Raw genomic sequence first — 16,299 nt, 5'->3', positions numbered from 1 at the left:
AAGCAGTGTAGGCAGAAACGCTCATGGTCTGGATCATGCTGAAGAAGCAGGAATTAATTCTAATCAGGCAGCGAAGAGCCATTCCATTTAGTCCTGCATCTGGGTGTCGCTCGCTCGCACGCATCTGCACTGACAGTATTGTCCCATGCGCACACACAATAGCACATAATACCACATATCATTTTTGGAACAGCTCCAGGAGAACATGAAGACAAATCATCGTACTTACCTATCGGCGATAGTTCAGGCACGCTGCCGATGTACGGTCCTTCCAGGAACTTGGGCTCGCTGTCGTTGATGTCCTGGACCTTGATGACGAACTCGGACTCGGGTTCCAGCGGGTCGTCAGAGAGCCGGTCTCGGGCCTGCGCGCGCAGAGTGTAGAAGGCCTTCTCCTCGCGGTCCAGCCGCTCCGTGGCGTGGATGTCTCCCGTCAGCTCGTCGATGATGAAGATGGTGCCCGCTCCCTCCCCGGAGACGGTGTACTTGATGTTCCCCTCGCCCTCATCCGAGTCCGTGTGGATCTGTAAATGGATGCAAATATTATTTCAAACTTTGCTTTTCTTGACATGACATTACTTTATCTGTCTTCAGCTTATTAAAGTAATTATTTTGTATTTCCTGGAGGGATTCTTCAAAAGGTTGAAATCCATCATAACAGCACTGGCCCATATCAATGGAGTGAAACAGGCGTACGACTCAGCGTGCTCTCCTCCACCTCCATTTTCTCATCTATTTCCCAGCAGCCAATGCAGCTTAAGGTCCATTCTCAACTCCCCCCGGGCCAGCCATCATCACACTGCCATGAAGAAAAGGGGAAAAAGACAGCAGTTCCTATATGATGATTTACACCGTCTTCACACGGCATGCCCTTCACAGGATACTGTATGATGTCCAAATTAGGAGATCAAAGTCATTTCAGAGATTGTTAAAGGTGGGGAAGTGTAGGCGCCGAGGTTGAAAAGTGAACTTAAAGAGCCCATATAAATCAGAGCTTCTCCCCTAATGTGATTAGAAGACATTCTGGAAGCTGCGACGAGAGCAGCCCCAACCTCCCCTTTGGGTCTTTACAAAGCTCATGGGGTCTGCAGGCACTCTCTCTCTCTCTCTCTCTCTCTCTCTCTCTCTCTCTCTGTCTCTCTCTCTCTCTCTTCCTCTCTCTCTCATTCTTTCCTGTCTCACACACATTCACTCCTCTGTTCATCTTTCACTCTCATTTATCTTTATTCCCAATCCCCCCCCCCCCTCTCTCTCTCTCGCACACACACACACACACGCACGCACGCACGCACACACACACACACACACACACACACACACACACACACACACACACACACACACACACACACACACACACACACTAGAGAGTGACATTTTGTCGGGATTCCCGTGGGTCACGTGATTCCCGCGGGAATCCTGTGGGATGGGATTAATTTTTTTATTAATCCCGTGATCGGGACGGGACGGGAATGAAAGTCAACGGGAGCGTACAGGATCGGGAATGCCATCTATCTAGAATCATAATGATCATTTTCAGGAAGGAAACAACGCTCGCCGCGGTGCTCAGGCTCACTGCTGGCTGCCTGCTGTAGCCAGGGGGGTGGAGCTGGGTGGACCGCAGTGTTTGTTTACAAGTCATAGTTGTCACTGTACAATACTTTAAAACAGTTGTCATGTTGCACACAATCAATTTGGTCATAGCAGCCGCTGAGCCGCCTGTAGCCTCTCCTCTCCAAGCAGCAGCCCACAGTGCCTGCACCGTGAGACCGCAGTGAGAACGCTATAGCATTGCAAGAAGCTAAGGCTTAGCTGCTAAGCTAACACAACACCAGCCATGGTGGTGGTGATGTTAGCTTAGCGTAGCGTAGCTTGCTGCTGCTTGGCTGTTCAACTTCACTTCATCTCTGCCTATAATTTCTTATTGTTACCCTGACACCGGAGCTGCAAAAACAGACAGATCTACAAGCTCTACAATCTCAACTATCAAACTCCAGCTAGTCCCACTCCTCTGAACTCCAGGCTGCATGAACAGTGCTCGAGCGCTCAGTTTTCTGCCCCCCTCAATGTCGCAAATCTTGCGCATTCACTTCAACGTCAATGGCTCTTCTGCACAGCGCAGCAATAGCTTTGCTTTGCGCTTGCGTTAGTCAAAACTAAAAGCGAGTGACAGTGAGACGAGCATGTCGACCGTAGCAATGAATGGAGACCTATTTGGAATGATTAAATCCATTATTGGCCTGGAGAAAGTTACAGCCGCTCCGCCTCCTCCTCCTCCTCCCTGGCACGGTACAATTAGCCATGTGCTATATGACGTTTTGTTTACCCTGCGACAGGGACTGAGAGAAGGAAACAATGTCTTAAATAATAAAATAAAACATTAAATACCATGTTTGGGTTTATTCAACTAAGGTACTGTTACCATAGGCGTGGTGTGACTGACCAATGTTTTGTTTTTTAACTGACATACATTCCACCATAGCAAGGTATGTATAATATAAGGTATTGTATATGTGTTGGGGCCTTTGAAGATTGTTGTTTAAACTGGATTAAGGCATTATATGCCGTATGGTATATATATAATATACCATTACATTTACCACGTTAACTGTTCCTGGTGCCACATTGTTTAATGGCATGAAACGATACTCTTTAAAAAAATAAGAACGCCATCCATTGCCTTAAATGAGTAACTTACCATATTGTGCTGAATATAAGACTATTTATTTTGTTATCGGGGACGGGGACTAGACTAATTGAATTTCAATGTACTTTTTTCTCTAATTAGTCTTGAAAAATGGGGTTCATCTTATTATTGGAGTAGTCTATAATCGGCACAATGCAGTATTTAAAAAAAAAAAAAAAACAGGAGCGGGATGGGAGTGGGAGTCATCTCGAGTGGGAGCGGGATGGGATCAGGAGTCATTCTACAGGAGTGGGACAGGACAGGATTTTTATTTTTACCCTGGTCCAGGATTGGGACAGGACAGGATTTTTTCTGTGGGAGTGGGACAGGACAGGAGTGGAAATCCACTCCCGTGTCAGTCTCTAACACACACACACGGTAGAGATCACCCCAGCCTTCCTGGTGAATATATAAAGGCTTAATTAAATACAGGCTTCTATCACCCTCACGGGGGGTTTCATTAAGTATTTGTGGTAAAACCGCAGAATAATGCAAGCACGTGCCTCCATCCATATTGCTTCGCTCATCCTTTTGCCACAACCTTTTTTTATTGGCCTTTCTTTGCCTTTTCTCTCCATTCCGAAGTCAAATAAATGAACAGAGAAAGTATACACTTTTGGCGCCATTAATATTTCAGTGATAATGAAATAAGCTTGAGTTTCTAGAGCTGAGAGATAGAGAGAGAGAGAGAGAGAGAGAGAGAGAGAGAGAGAGCGAGAGGGAGAGAAAGTTATCCAATGAAAGTGTGACTGGAGATGTATCACTGTTTACGTACTGGTTCAGGTTCAGGTTTATTTGTCATGTGTATAGATACAGAGTATAAATACAATGAAAATTATTTTGCTCAGAGCACTCTCAGTCTTACACACACAGGACATAAACAAACATCTATAGTGCAAGAAAAAGAAGTGCAAGAAAGTGAAGTGACAAAACAGTGCAATACAGTTCAAGGTCAGCTGTTCAGCAGCCTGACTGCCTGGGGGTAGAAACTGTTACTGAGACGGGTGATGCGAGATTTGTTGCTCTGGTAGCGTTTTTTGGAAGGGAGTGGTTTGAACAGGGTATTTGTGGGATGGCTGGTGTCTTTAATGATGTTGTGGGATTTTTTCATACAACGAGTGGTGTAGATGTTGTGGAGACTGGGTAATTCTGTGCTGCCGATGGTTTTAGCTGATGTTTTAACGGTCCTCTGCAAACTGTTGCAGTCCTGAGCCGTCATGTTACCGTACCACACTGTGATACAGCCAGTTAAGACACTTTCAATTATACAGCGATAAAAGTTCACTAGTCCTTTTGTACTCAGAAAGTACAGTCGCTGCTGTGCCTTCTTGAGGATGTACTCGTTGTTGAGTGACCATGTGAATGTGTCTGTGATGTGTATGCCCAGGAATTTAAAGTTATCAACTATGTCGACAGATGACCCTTTGATGGAAATGGGGGTGTGGATACCTTTGGACTTCCTAAAGTCTACAATGATTTGATTCTTTGGTCTTATTGGTGTTAAGTGAGAGGTTGTTGTTATCGCACCATAGAGTTAGATCTTCTATCTCCCTCCTATAGGCCCTCTCATCACCGTCGGTTATTAGTCCGATCACTGTGGTATCATCCGCAAATTTAATTATGATGTTATTCCCACATCTGGCGACACAATCAAACGTAAACAAGCTGTACAACAGAGGACTGAGGCAGCAGCCTTGGGGCGCACCGGTTCTGGTGAGAATTGTGAAGCATCTCTCTCCTATATGCGTACACACTGGGGCCTGCCTGTCAGGAAATCAAATAGCCAATTACAGATGGAGTTTCAACACTAATTTAGATGGTACAAGAGTGTTGAATGCGGAACTATAGTCTATGAACAGTAGCCTGACATAAGATATTTTCTTTTCAACGATGTACCAGGGCAGTGTGTAGGCCTACTGTAGCTTTCTGGCTCACTGTCTTTGATTCTCAATATAAAAACATGAATTTACTTTCATGTCTATTTAAATCACATTAATTCCATTAAACATGCCCACACAAACAAAAATACTACATTGAAGAATTGTGTGGCGCACACACACTCACACACACTAACACACAGTGTGTGTGTGTGTGTGTGTGTGTGTGTGTGTGTGTGTGTGTGTGTGTGTGTGTTGATGATTCTGTTGTGTGATGCATGCTTCTGTTTCTCTCCCCTCAGGGTAGATGTGTCCATCCATCTGTCAGTCTAACTGTAGTGATTCAGGCTGGCAGTTTCTCTCGCACACACACACACACACACACACACACACACGAGAATGCGTGCCCATGCGATTCCAAATAAAAAATGACTTGAAATCATTCCAACCAGATAGACCTTCCGAACCTCTAAATGTTTTGTCGCTTAAAAGATAGTCCTCCTTTGTCTGTAAACTTTTCCGCAAGCACCCACTTGATGTCTCTGCCTGGCTGCACGCACGGCTCCTCTCCTTTTCTCTCATGCGCACCTCTCCGAGTCTCCGCTGCCACAATCAATCTATATATTAATTTGAAACCTGTTACATCGATGCGCCCTTCCTTACCTATACACGTGTAGCCTATAATGGTTTCCCCTCTAGGCCTATATAAAAATGACAACATGACAAAATGACAATATATAACTCGTATTTCGTCGGACTGTGAGGGACTTTTTATTTGACATTTATTTGACTGCTTTGGACCCTGCTGGACAACATTTGCATTCTGCCAGAAGGGAGAGTCTGGGCTCTCTCGGGCAGAGACGAAGTACTCCGAACCAATTCTGCTCGGAGCGATATGCGCACATGTAAACACAACCTAACAGGACTACAACTCGGAATTATTATGGAGATATCAGATTTTTTGTCCCGCTGCCTTCTGGGTTCATCGTTTCTGCTTGAGAGAGACCAGATGCAGGCAGGAGGAGGGAACTTGTGAACTCAATACTGCCGCAATCTGGCAGTCAGGTTACCATCCTTCATCCAATCAGGATAGAGAGGGGCCATCCTCCAATCATGATCGAGCGGAGGCGGGCCTTGGTGCGTGTGCTGTTGGCCAGTTGTACACCCCCCCCCCCACTGTAGAGCGTGTGCATGTGCACCTCTTGTTACTGGGAGTTTTTCCAAATCACCCAAATCACTGAATGGTCCTTCAATGCACTCTGAAAGTGTTATGGATGAAATTTCACATAATCTTCTTTATGAAGTATAGTACAGTATATGGCATGGGACCAGCCTGAACTTGGATGCATTAGATATGGCCTTTCTCAGAGTTGGAAAGGGTTGTGTTTGAAAGCTAATTTTCATGTTTTGAATAGCAGCAATCAAAACACAAAGTCTACTACAAAGCCAAGAAAATTGGACACTGCGTGCAGAGGTGGGAGTCTTAATGGGAGCCGGAATAGTTGTGCGCACGCATGAATTAACACACGTCTGCAAACACACAGCCTCTGCCTCTGTATTAACCTGTTCTCAAGTGTCTCAGTCTCTATAACTATAACTGAAAATGCTTCACTTTATGGGTTGTTAGGAAGACGACTAACAAGCCTTGCTTTTATGATCTGTTTTAACATTAAAAGAAAGAGATACGATATTGGACATACTAGCAGCACATTATACAATGTTTGGTTAATTTGGTACTTCAGCCCCAAACATTCCATGACTATTTTAAATGAAACATGTAGCAGACAAATGTAGAACTATCGGTTCCTCATGTATCCCATTTAACCAATTTAGACTTGAGGCAGATTCCAAAGACGCCTTCTAAATCCTGACCAAAGTTATCTGGAAAACTTTATTCAAAAATGACAAAAAATGCACAGTTTGCTGCTATATACTGTACACATGAATAGCAACTCCAAAAGGGGTTCCCGAATTTAAAGGTACCGGACAGAAAGTCTTATTAGCTAAAAGCTACTTGATGATAGGAAAAGAAACAAGAAAAGAAGAGAAGAGAAGAGAAGAGAAGAGAAGAGAAGAGAAGAGAAGAGAAGAGAAGAGAAGAATGATACTGTTTATTTCATATGGATTCAGCAGAATGCAGTTTACACTGAATCTGTGGGTTTACAGGGTCTCAGAGTGAAGGCAAATTGGCCGTCTTATATCCAAGTCTGAGTAATCAGGAGTATCTCTGCCACATTTCACTGCTGTGCTTGTCAAGCTCTCTGATCTTAACTGCCAACGGTGCTAACGAGGTGACTGTATCAGAGACACGACAGGTGCAGAGATGGAAGGGAACGGGCACGTTGAACTCGGGAGACTGAGATGTAAAAGGCAAGAAAGTGGCAGTGAAGCGAGAGCACAAGACAAAAGAGGAGAGATTACGAGAAAGAATACGGGGCATGGTGATTGGCACAAAGGAGAAAATGTGGAACCTCAGACAGAAAGAACAGGCTGGTCCGTCCATATGAGGAAGGCAGAGAGAGAGAGAGAGCAGGAGCCAGGCAAGAAACATCAAGAGGTAATAACAGTACCGTTATTTGAAAGATAACAAACCAGAGCAACCTAAATAACTCTCTCATCTTTCCAGGAGATGTGGATCGGTGAAAGCCCTTCATGCCCAACAGCCGTGCACTTTCCCTTCCTCCGTTCTAAAGCCACTTTGTACCTCTTTGATAATGTGACCGAGATTTGACTAATTATAGCTTGGATCATTACGGCGAGGAGAATTACTGAAGAAGGCTTGCGTGCGCTCACGTGTTTGTGTGTGTGTGTGTGTGTGTGTGTGAGACGCATGCACATGCACATGGAAACAGATTTGCCACCAAAGACTGTGATATCATCACACCCAGTAACTGAAGAAAAATATGTCTCTAATCTCGTTCAGCGAACACTGATGTCCATGCCCATTCCTAATTGCGAGATTCACACTCGTCCATTGCTATTTATACAGGGCATTTTAGTTGGCAAAGGCAAAAGCCAGTTGGACATCTCTGTTTGACTTTCAAATATGTTTTAACAGAATATATTCGAATTCAAACAGACGTGTTTAAATGCTTGTATGGCTGCAATATATATATATAAGAAATGTACCTTCATCGAGGTATGAGGTACAGTATATATATACATAATGACAGACAGCATATCGAGGTAAATACACTCCAACCAACCAACTGCAGGTCCTTGCTGGAATCGCCCCCGCAGAGGTCAGGCGAGAAGCAACCACACTGGCCCTTGCTCGGAAGGCTCAGCTGAGCGAAGCCCACCTCCTCCACAAGGTCGTCACAGAGACACCACAGCGCATGCGTCTCAAGTCCCGGCGGCCCTTTGCCACACAGGCCCAGGAACTGCTCCGTACAACACCAGCTGACACCTCCAAGGCTCCCTGGGTGAAGGCAAGATGGAGGGACCAGACCAGTGGAAGGCAGCAGAACCATCCAGGCTTCACCACTACATCGAGGATCCCACAGATGTTCCTGGCCAGCACCTCCCCCGCAAGGAGTGGACAACCGTCCCTCAACCGCCTGAGGACGGGTGTGGGACGCTTTGGTGCATCCATGCAGAAGGGGGGTGCCCACTGCGAATGTGGGGACCCATTACAGACTGTTGAACATGTGCTGACCAGCTGCCCTATATACCGGCCACCGAATGGCGACCGTGGGCTAATTGACCTAGACAATGACACACTGGACTGGCTTGCTGCAACGGAAGGTCTAAGGACATACGACAGAAGAAGAAGAAGAAGAGGTAAATACATATCATGTGTATTTGCCGATTGAGCAATCCCATCGGCAAAGCACCGTGGAGTGGAGTGGAGATGGAAGTCTAATCAAGTTGAGCACAGCTCAAAGAGCAGACAGTTCTCATGGACAGGTCACACAGACGGTTCTCATGGACAGGTCACACAGACAGTTCTCATGGACAGGTCACACAGACAGTTCTCATGGACAGGTCACACAGACAGTTCTCATGGACAGGTCACACAGACAGTTCTCATGGACAGGTCACACAGACAGTTCTCATGGACAGTTCACACAGACGGTTCTCATGGACAGGTCACACAGACAGTTCTCATGGACAGGTCACACAGACAGTTCTCATGGACAGGTCACACAGACAGTTCTCATGGACAGGTCACACAGACAGTTCTCATGGACAGGACACACAGACAGGTATGCATGGACCCAAGAAAGACCTATTGCTGCACAGACCACAGACCATCTGCATAGACAGATGTCTGCCTATGGTCTGCTTTCCTTCCATGTGGACATCCATAGCCAACCCAGTCTCACCCAAACGCGGATTGACATCCATACATACACTACTAGAAAACCCCCAATCCGTACATATTACACATAAATCCTCCCCATTTTAACCGCCCTATAGACAGAGGGGTGCCGTCTGAAGCGAAATTGAGCAATGAGAGACACCACAGAGTGAGCTAAAGCGAGCAAGCTGCCGTGGCGAACGTTGTGAAGTTCGATTGAGCCGACTCAGCCCCGTTAACCAGGCTATATATCCACCCAAATACAGCCTGAAGCTTCTGAACTGGGCTACACTGAGAAACGCATCTCATAGGACCCAATGTCATACAGTATTAACCACAGTATGTGTCAAGGTTTTCTTACTTGAGGTAGGGAAAAAAAGCAATAACCTACAGAGGATTGACAGAAAGGAAAGACACGGAAATGGTTCTTTCTTTTTTTTTCTTCTATTCAGACAAAGATGAAATAAGGACGTCAACCCAGAACAAGTCAATACTGGCTGGAGGGCTAGGCCAATACATAAAGCACAACAAACCTTCAACCCCTTCAATACATACCGGTAGACTGCCTGCTGTGACACAGACAAGACACACTTTAACATTTTCCCTAACCTTAACCTATAGTCCTCCTGCAACTCAAGAACAACTTCTTGAAAAGTGAGCTTTAAAGGAGCATTTCACCTCTGGAAGAAACTACAGTCACTCAATGTTAATAGTATTCACAGTATAGATAACAGTAGCACAATTTGAAATTTGAACTCTATGGTCAGAAAAATAATCAAGTCTGCGTGTTTTGACTAGGGGACTGGATTGCTGGATTACTACAATGACCATATTGCTTTGGTCATGGTGTCTGTGCAGGTTTGTCCGACTGAGACGATGTAGTCCAGGAAGGAAGTGAGATCAATGCCTGACGAGTCATCGGACATTTGAAATACTAAAATATCTTACACACATAAAAACCAAGGAAAGTGTTTCTTGTGTCCCCAAATATCATTAAAATAAGATCTGGTTGCAAAAGTGGTGAAGTGGCCCTTTTATCTCTGACGACGTGACTGGGAACGACATCGCCGTATCTCAGCAAAATGACATTCCCATACATTTCATAATGCCTATATACCTCTCTCTGCATTTGTCACGGAGCACATTAGGGAAGTAGACAGGGGGGAAAGTGAGAGTCGTGGGAGCTGTTCGGTCCAACAGGATTCATTATCCAAATGTACTGAACGTACTGAAACGAGTGAGCGTTTACTGGGAAATCATATTCCATTAGCAGAGTAATGGTGGCCGTACTGTGAGACAGACAGGCTTGGCAACGTTGCCCAGTTGGAGTGAAATAATAAACACGGTGAAAAAAAAAAAAAACGCTTGTTGTAAATGGACAGAGATTGTCGGAGGCGTGACGCATGCATTTCATACTTGTGTGTGATTGTGTGTGCGCTCTCTCTCTCTCTCTCTCTCCCTCTCTCACACTGTATTAATATTCTTGGCCCGTGCCCTGGTACCTTGGAGAACAATAACTCTGGGTAATTATATTAATAAAAGCATTTATGTCCCCCCCCCCCGCCTTCCCCCTGCTGTGTTGCACGGTAAGAATACGCCTACGGTCATTAGTAATATTGCCATCACCTGGGTGGGTCAGTCGTATAACTTTCTCGACGTTCAACAACACAGCCATGCAAAATAACATTGACAGCTCTGTGGTGGCGAAAGCTAGACCTGCTAGATCTGCTAGATCTGCTAGATCTGTCTGTCTCTCAGACTGATAGTTGTGCCTGCTGGCTATGTGGTCCTCACGCCTCCCCAGCAGGAATGCCATGCAAGCGGCAGACAAAAAAAATCACCAGGGGTGTAATTAGAAACGCCCAGCCTGCTGTGGGGCACATCACCGACATGCATTCTGTAACAATGCAGATAATTACAAATGTACGCATGAATGCTGCCAGCGCACAGTTGCCACGCCCATAGTCGGAAAAACGTATAACGAACGCCCACAAGATTGGCACGTGCGCGACTGGGACCCATACGCGTGTCTGGGTCTCTGTCGGCTTCAATACTCCATCTTTTCACATCACGTCAAATATAAGCCAACTGAATCATACATGCCGTCCAGTCTCATCATGAGCTCATCGAGTCTCATGACCGAGACGCCAACGAGGAGAGACAAGGGTTCGGCGAACATTCCCAAATTGAAAATACGGCAGTCAGCTGTGGTTTGACATGCATTCGTTATCCATTAGGAAAATGTCACACTAATGTCACACTTACTCAGGACATTGGCTGACAGTACCCCCCCCCCCCCCCCCCCGACTCTAAAGCTTGAAAATCAGTTATATTGTCAGCAATTGAAACAGGTGTACGTTGGAATATGTAAACAGACCCATAAATTGGCCAAACATGTTCCAAATCCACTCTCAGATTTAAGTATTGAGGACACGCACACACACGCGCAAACGCGCGCACACATACACACACACACACACACACACACACACACACACACACACACACACACACACACACACACACACACACACACACACACATAGGAGCTTCTACATTCTCTAAATGTGGACACGTCTTGACAATTAACTAATGCATATCTCGGGAAGAATCCACCTAACTCCAAAATGTTCATTTTTCAGGATATGAAAAATGCATTTTTCAGGAAATTAAGAAAACATTACATTTTGAAAACAAAGCAACATTGCCTCATCAAAGTTGGTGTTACACTTTATATATTATGTATTACTTCCAGTTAGAGGGGGCGATAGGTGGTGGAGTTGCTTTAGCAGACAGTTTGAGGGTCCAATGGAGTTAAGAGGTTTTGTCCAAAGCGCTTTTTGAACCACTCCTATACAGAGCTTTGTGTGTCTCTGGCTGTTTTACTATCCAATCCGATCCACTTTATTTATAAAGCACATTTTACAACTCAGAGGTTTACAAAGTGCCGTACAGAAGAACAAAACTAAATACACTGTAGGTAAACACAGAGAACAACAGCAAACATATGAAGAAATACAAAACAGATACAAAACAAAACACAAAACATGGACCATGGAAACTCAACCTGGGTTAAAAGCCAAGGTGTAGAGGTGGGTCTTTAGGTGGGATTTAAAGGTCTCAATGGAGGGAGCCAGTTTGACATTGGGGGGGGGGGGGGGGGGGCGCATTCCATAATTTGGGGGCTATGATGGAAAAGGCTCTATCCCCTCTGGTCTTTAAGCGGGTCTTTAAGCCAGGTTTAAGGGCCTGCGGACCGCAGTGACCTTGGGGGATTATACACCTCAATAAGATTCAGTTATGAGAATGTGAACCATCACACGTCGATAGCACAGTTTGAGGCTATCCAGCATTTGGTGTCTGTCCACAAGCTTTGTCCTAGACCAGTGTTGTTTTTGGCAGCAAGTTTTAATTTAGTTTTAGTCACATTTTAGTCACCTGGAATTTCTTAGTGTTGGTCTAGTTTTAGTCGACTAAATGTCATAAGATTTTAGTCGACTGTACAGTTGATTTTGTCGACTAAAATGTGCTTTGGCGGCCCTTGATTTTACACCTGCTGAAAATCGCACTGCGACGGGTTGTGAGCTTGTAGATCAGCTATTTTCAGCATCCAACCAAGTGTAAAATTACTTATACTGGATCTCTTGTCCACTAGTCCCTTCCTAACATTTTGGTCTAGTTTTTATTTGTTGACGAAATTGTCAGTATATTTAGTCTTAGTTTTAGTCATCATAGCTTAGTTTTCATTTAGTTTCCATTTAGTCTTTGTCAGTGAAAAATGTCGTCTTAGTTTTAGTCGACAAAAACAACACTGTCCTACACAAACATTGAATTCCAATTGACAATGAATGGACAATTTTACATCATAGTGTCTGAGCAGATAGACGATGAGGACATACGATGATAAGAGCCCCCCTCACTTCACACTGGTGTGATTTTTAAACTGATAAAGAAAATGTATTCATTGTAGGGCCGGGACTTTAGCGCGTTAATCAAGATTAATTAACTACAGAAAAATGTATCGCGATTAACTACAGATAAATTACCTTTTTGTTTCCCCCATAATAAAGTTGTTTTTATTTGTTTTCTCATGCCCAGCCATGTAAAGCACATTTGAGTATTCATATACACACTGAAGACACTTTATATAGGCACTTGCTGCCTATACAGTATATATATATATCACCTGCCTATATATCACTGTTGGGATAAAACGCATTTTTCTTGTTGTGTGCACTGGAAATAATAAAAAGTCCCCCCATTCTGTGTTGCCTATAGAACTGAAGGTCTGAAAAAAAAAACAGTAACATTATGAAGTACATTTTTGTGACAGATTTTTTTTCAGACCTCCAGTTCAGTCAGACAACTCAAGGAGGATGTAATATATATATTTATTGAATATAGGATAATCAATGCAATATATTTATTATGGTTTGGCGATGTATTGGATCTGCTTTTTAGGTACTCAGGTCAAGCGCATCAGTCCCGACCATAGGGACTCTGAATCCCCCGTACCTAAACAGTAGATCCAAAACGACAGGTGGAAGCTGGAGTGGAGGTGGGTGAGCACTTTGTATACAGCAGCGCACAGTATACAACTAGAACTGCACTCTATCATCCCCCAGATGTAGATTGTATCACATATAAGCACCGCTGTGTGGCCCCAACGCGAGGAGGGGACCTCAATGGGCTGTTTCATTATTTTTCGAATGAAGTTGCCTCCAGTTGACACAGGAGGCAACTTCATCCAGACCATAGACACTGTGTTCAAGACGTGCACACCAATATGATCCTTGTTGTGGGTCGTTCCGTGGTGGAAACTTACAAAGTAGTACACCATGTGCCCCACTGGCACTGCAGGACAGTAAATCTTTCCTGTTTTCGGATGCACCAGCTGTCTTTTCAGGGACACCGCCCAGCACAACATCCTCTCTCTTCCTCTTCCTCTGTCTTGTCCGTGTGTCTCTGTCTCTTACCCGTATAATTCCTCCTCTGCTCAGTCTCTCTCAATCAAATATTAAATGTTCGTTGTCACATTATATAGGCTGACCAGGGTTCTTATCCGATGTCACTCATAACACATACTGTAACACTGACATGCATTTAAAACAATGCCAATTTGCACAGTAGGCCTACTGTAAATATTCCATGAAGCCAAATTATATCAGAACTAGAACTGCACTCTGCCGAGTGCATACTTGCTTGTTGCACACTAGTAGGCCATAAATGCCTCTCTCAATCTAGTAGGCCATAAATGCCATACTTTGCGCCCTATGACGCACGCGTGCTTCTGGGAGAAGCTGTGCAGAAGGCGTGCTCAGCCAGAGTTCGGTATCTGTGTCAAACACTCTGACGCTGTTCAAGTAATTACACATTACAACTACATACAGAGTATGTAGTTGTAATTTGATTAGCAGTATACTGTGGTTACTTGGTTCCAAAAAGTGACAGCCAAGTTTTTTTCAACCGTTTTTATGTATGCAAGTCTGTGCCTGGTTTGCTGGGACCAGATACCACATTACGTCATCGTTGAGAGCTGGGACCAGAGTACATGGTATGTATGTGATGACGTAATGTGGTTGAAAAAAAAACTGGCTGTCACTTTGAAGAGACCAAGCGAAATTATTACTTGCGCGCTCTGCTTGCGCAAGTAATAAAGCAGCAGCAAGCAAGCAAGCAGGAGGATGAATGCAAAACCTTCGGTTAAAGTAGCCGGTATGAGATTGGGTGAGCGTGTGATTAGCTGAGTGAATCATGTGGATGAGAGCCTGATCCTGCGGTGGCCCAATTAACGGCCAGCGCGCTGACTGAGGTTCCCTGACTGAACTTGCTCTGCGCATGTCTACGACAGGCGCAAAAGGTCATTTCTAGGCAACACAGAATGGGGGGGGGACTTTCTTATTGTATCCACACAACAACTCTAAGGTATATTAATGACTGTAAAATGTTGAAAATGAGTGGAATCCCGTAGTCACTATTCACTGGGATACCAAAAACATTTGAAAAAAAAGGTTTCTCACTGTTCTCGGGTTAAATATTGATATGCGATTAAAATGTGATTAATCAAGATTAATTAACTACAAAGCCTCTGATTAATTAGATTAATTTTTTAATCGAGTCCCAGCTCTAATTAATTGTTTAAACCACTGAAAAGACCGGACGAACATGTACAGTACGTCTTCGGCACGGAAGCGTTGGATTTGACAGAACGTCAATTCAATCAATGTGTTAAGTACAGTACTTAAAGAACCACCATTCTTCTGTGTGTTAGAATTTTGATCTCAGGTCAGAATGGGTTAAAGAACCACCATTCTTCTTTGTGTGTTAGAATCTGATCTCAGGTCAGAATGGGTTAAAGAACCACCATTCTTCTGTGTGTTAGAATTTGATCTCAGGTCAGAATGGGTTAAAGAACCACCATTCTTCTGTGTGTTAGAATCTGATCTCAGGTCAGAATGGCCACAGAAAACATGCCTTACCTTTCCTACGTAGAGGGTCTCCGTTCCGGTGTACTCCTCCACAACAAAGAACTGGTTCCACACCCATCCTCTCTTCACTCGTTCATGGGACATGGAGCCCTGTTCCAGGCTACTCCCTCCTGGGGCTGAAGCACTAGTCCTTGACGCCTCACACCAGCAAAAAGTACAACTAAGGAGAGCAAGCGCTGCAAACACTGTCCAAGCTCTTACTGTCCAGCACAGAGACATTTTAAGAGGGGAGGGGGGGATTGCTCTCCTGCTCGGATCTACATGTGATGTAGGAGCGAGAGAAACAACAGGAATAGTCTTTTTTGTATTTGTATGTGCATATACATAAAAGCTGCTGTCTGTTATCTATTAAATTGCCGCAACTCCAGCTGGGCGGACAGGTCTTGATTCTACGCTAATCCACGAGATTCTGGAACATTCTAAAGTCTCGAGTGGTTCTGGCCATGGGTTTGCTCAAAGGGCAGGTCATGCATGTTCTCCATGAGTCCTGGTAAAGTCTTCAGTGAGACACAACTAGTCATTAGTCCTTTCACTGCCCTGTTAGAGGCTATAAGGGGATCTGAGGCCGAGACAAAACTATTTTGCATTTGCTTTTTGCAGCAGAAGTTTCTGAAGTTAAGAGATAAAAGTGTGTCCTCAGTGATATGTGGCCACAGGTAATTTCACTGTGTATCACTGATATAAATGGAATATGGAAATGAGGAACGGCATAGAGAAAAACCTCCCTGAGCCAAAATACCAGCCTTCATCCATCCTTGAGTATGTCTATGTGCTGTCAAAAATATGACTTATAATGTACTGATAAAAAAAAAGAAAAAAAGAAAAGAAAAAAGGTTTATCCCTCGGGATCATTTGCACGGTTCCATGAGCTCATGAGACGAATGATGACCAAGGTCCTTTCAGTAACTAAAACAGTAAAAGCTGTTCCAGGCTTTGGTGTCTCAC

The 16,299-nt window shown here is 44.3% G+C and overlaps 1 protein-coding gene across 1 annotated transcript in view; it reads right to left on the bottom strand.

Annotated features, from left to right (window-relative positions):
- The window catches only part of LOC308322501 (cadherin-22-like), a gene marked incomplete at both ends in the record, with an annotated part of 118,609 nt that extends 103,171 nt beyond the window's left edge, over nucleotides 1–15,438 (bottom strand). Inside the window, 2 exons of the mRNA XM_080773787.1 lie at nucleotides 230–524; nucleotides 15,346–15,438. Coding sequence (XP_080629913.1) covers nucleotides 230–524; nucleotides 15,346–15,438 — 388 coding nt within the window. The remainder of the gene's footprint in view (nucleotides 1–229; nucleotides 525–15,345) is intronic.
- Nucleotides 15,439–16,299: the final 861 nt, after the last annotated feature.

The sequence above is a fragment of the Protomyctophum bolini genome (assembly GCF_963924005.1).
Source record: "Protomyctophum bolini genome assembly, chromosome: 2".
NCBI lineage: Eukaryota > Metazoa > Chordata > Actinopteri > Myctophiformes > Myctophidae > Protomyctophum > Protomyctophum bolini.
The sequence above is the reverse complement of the archived record's forward strand: the minus strand, read 5'-3'. Positions and strand labels throughout refer to the sequence as shown.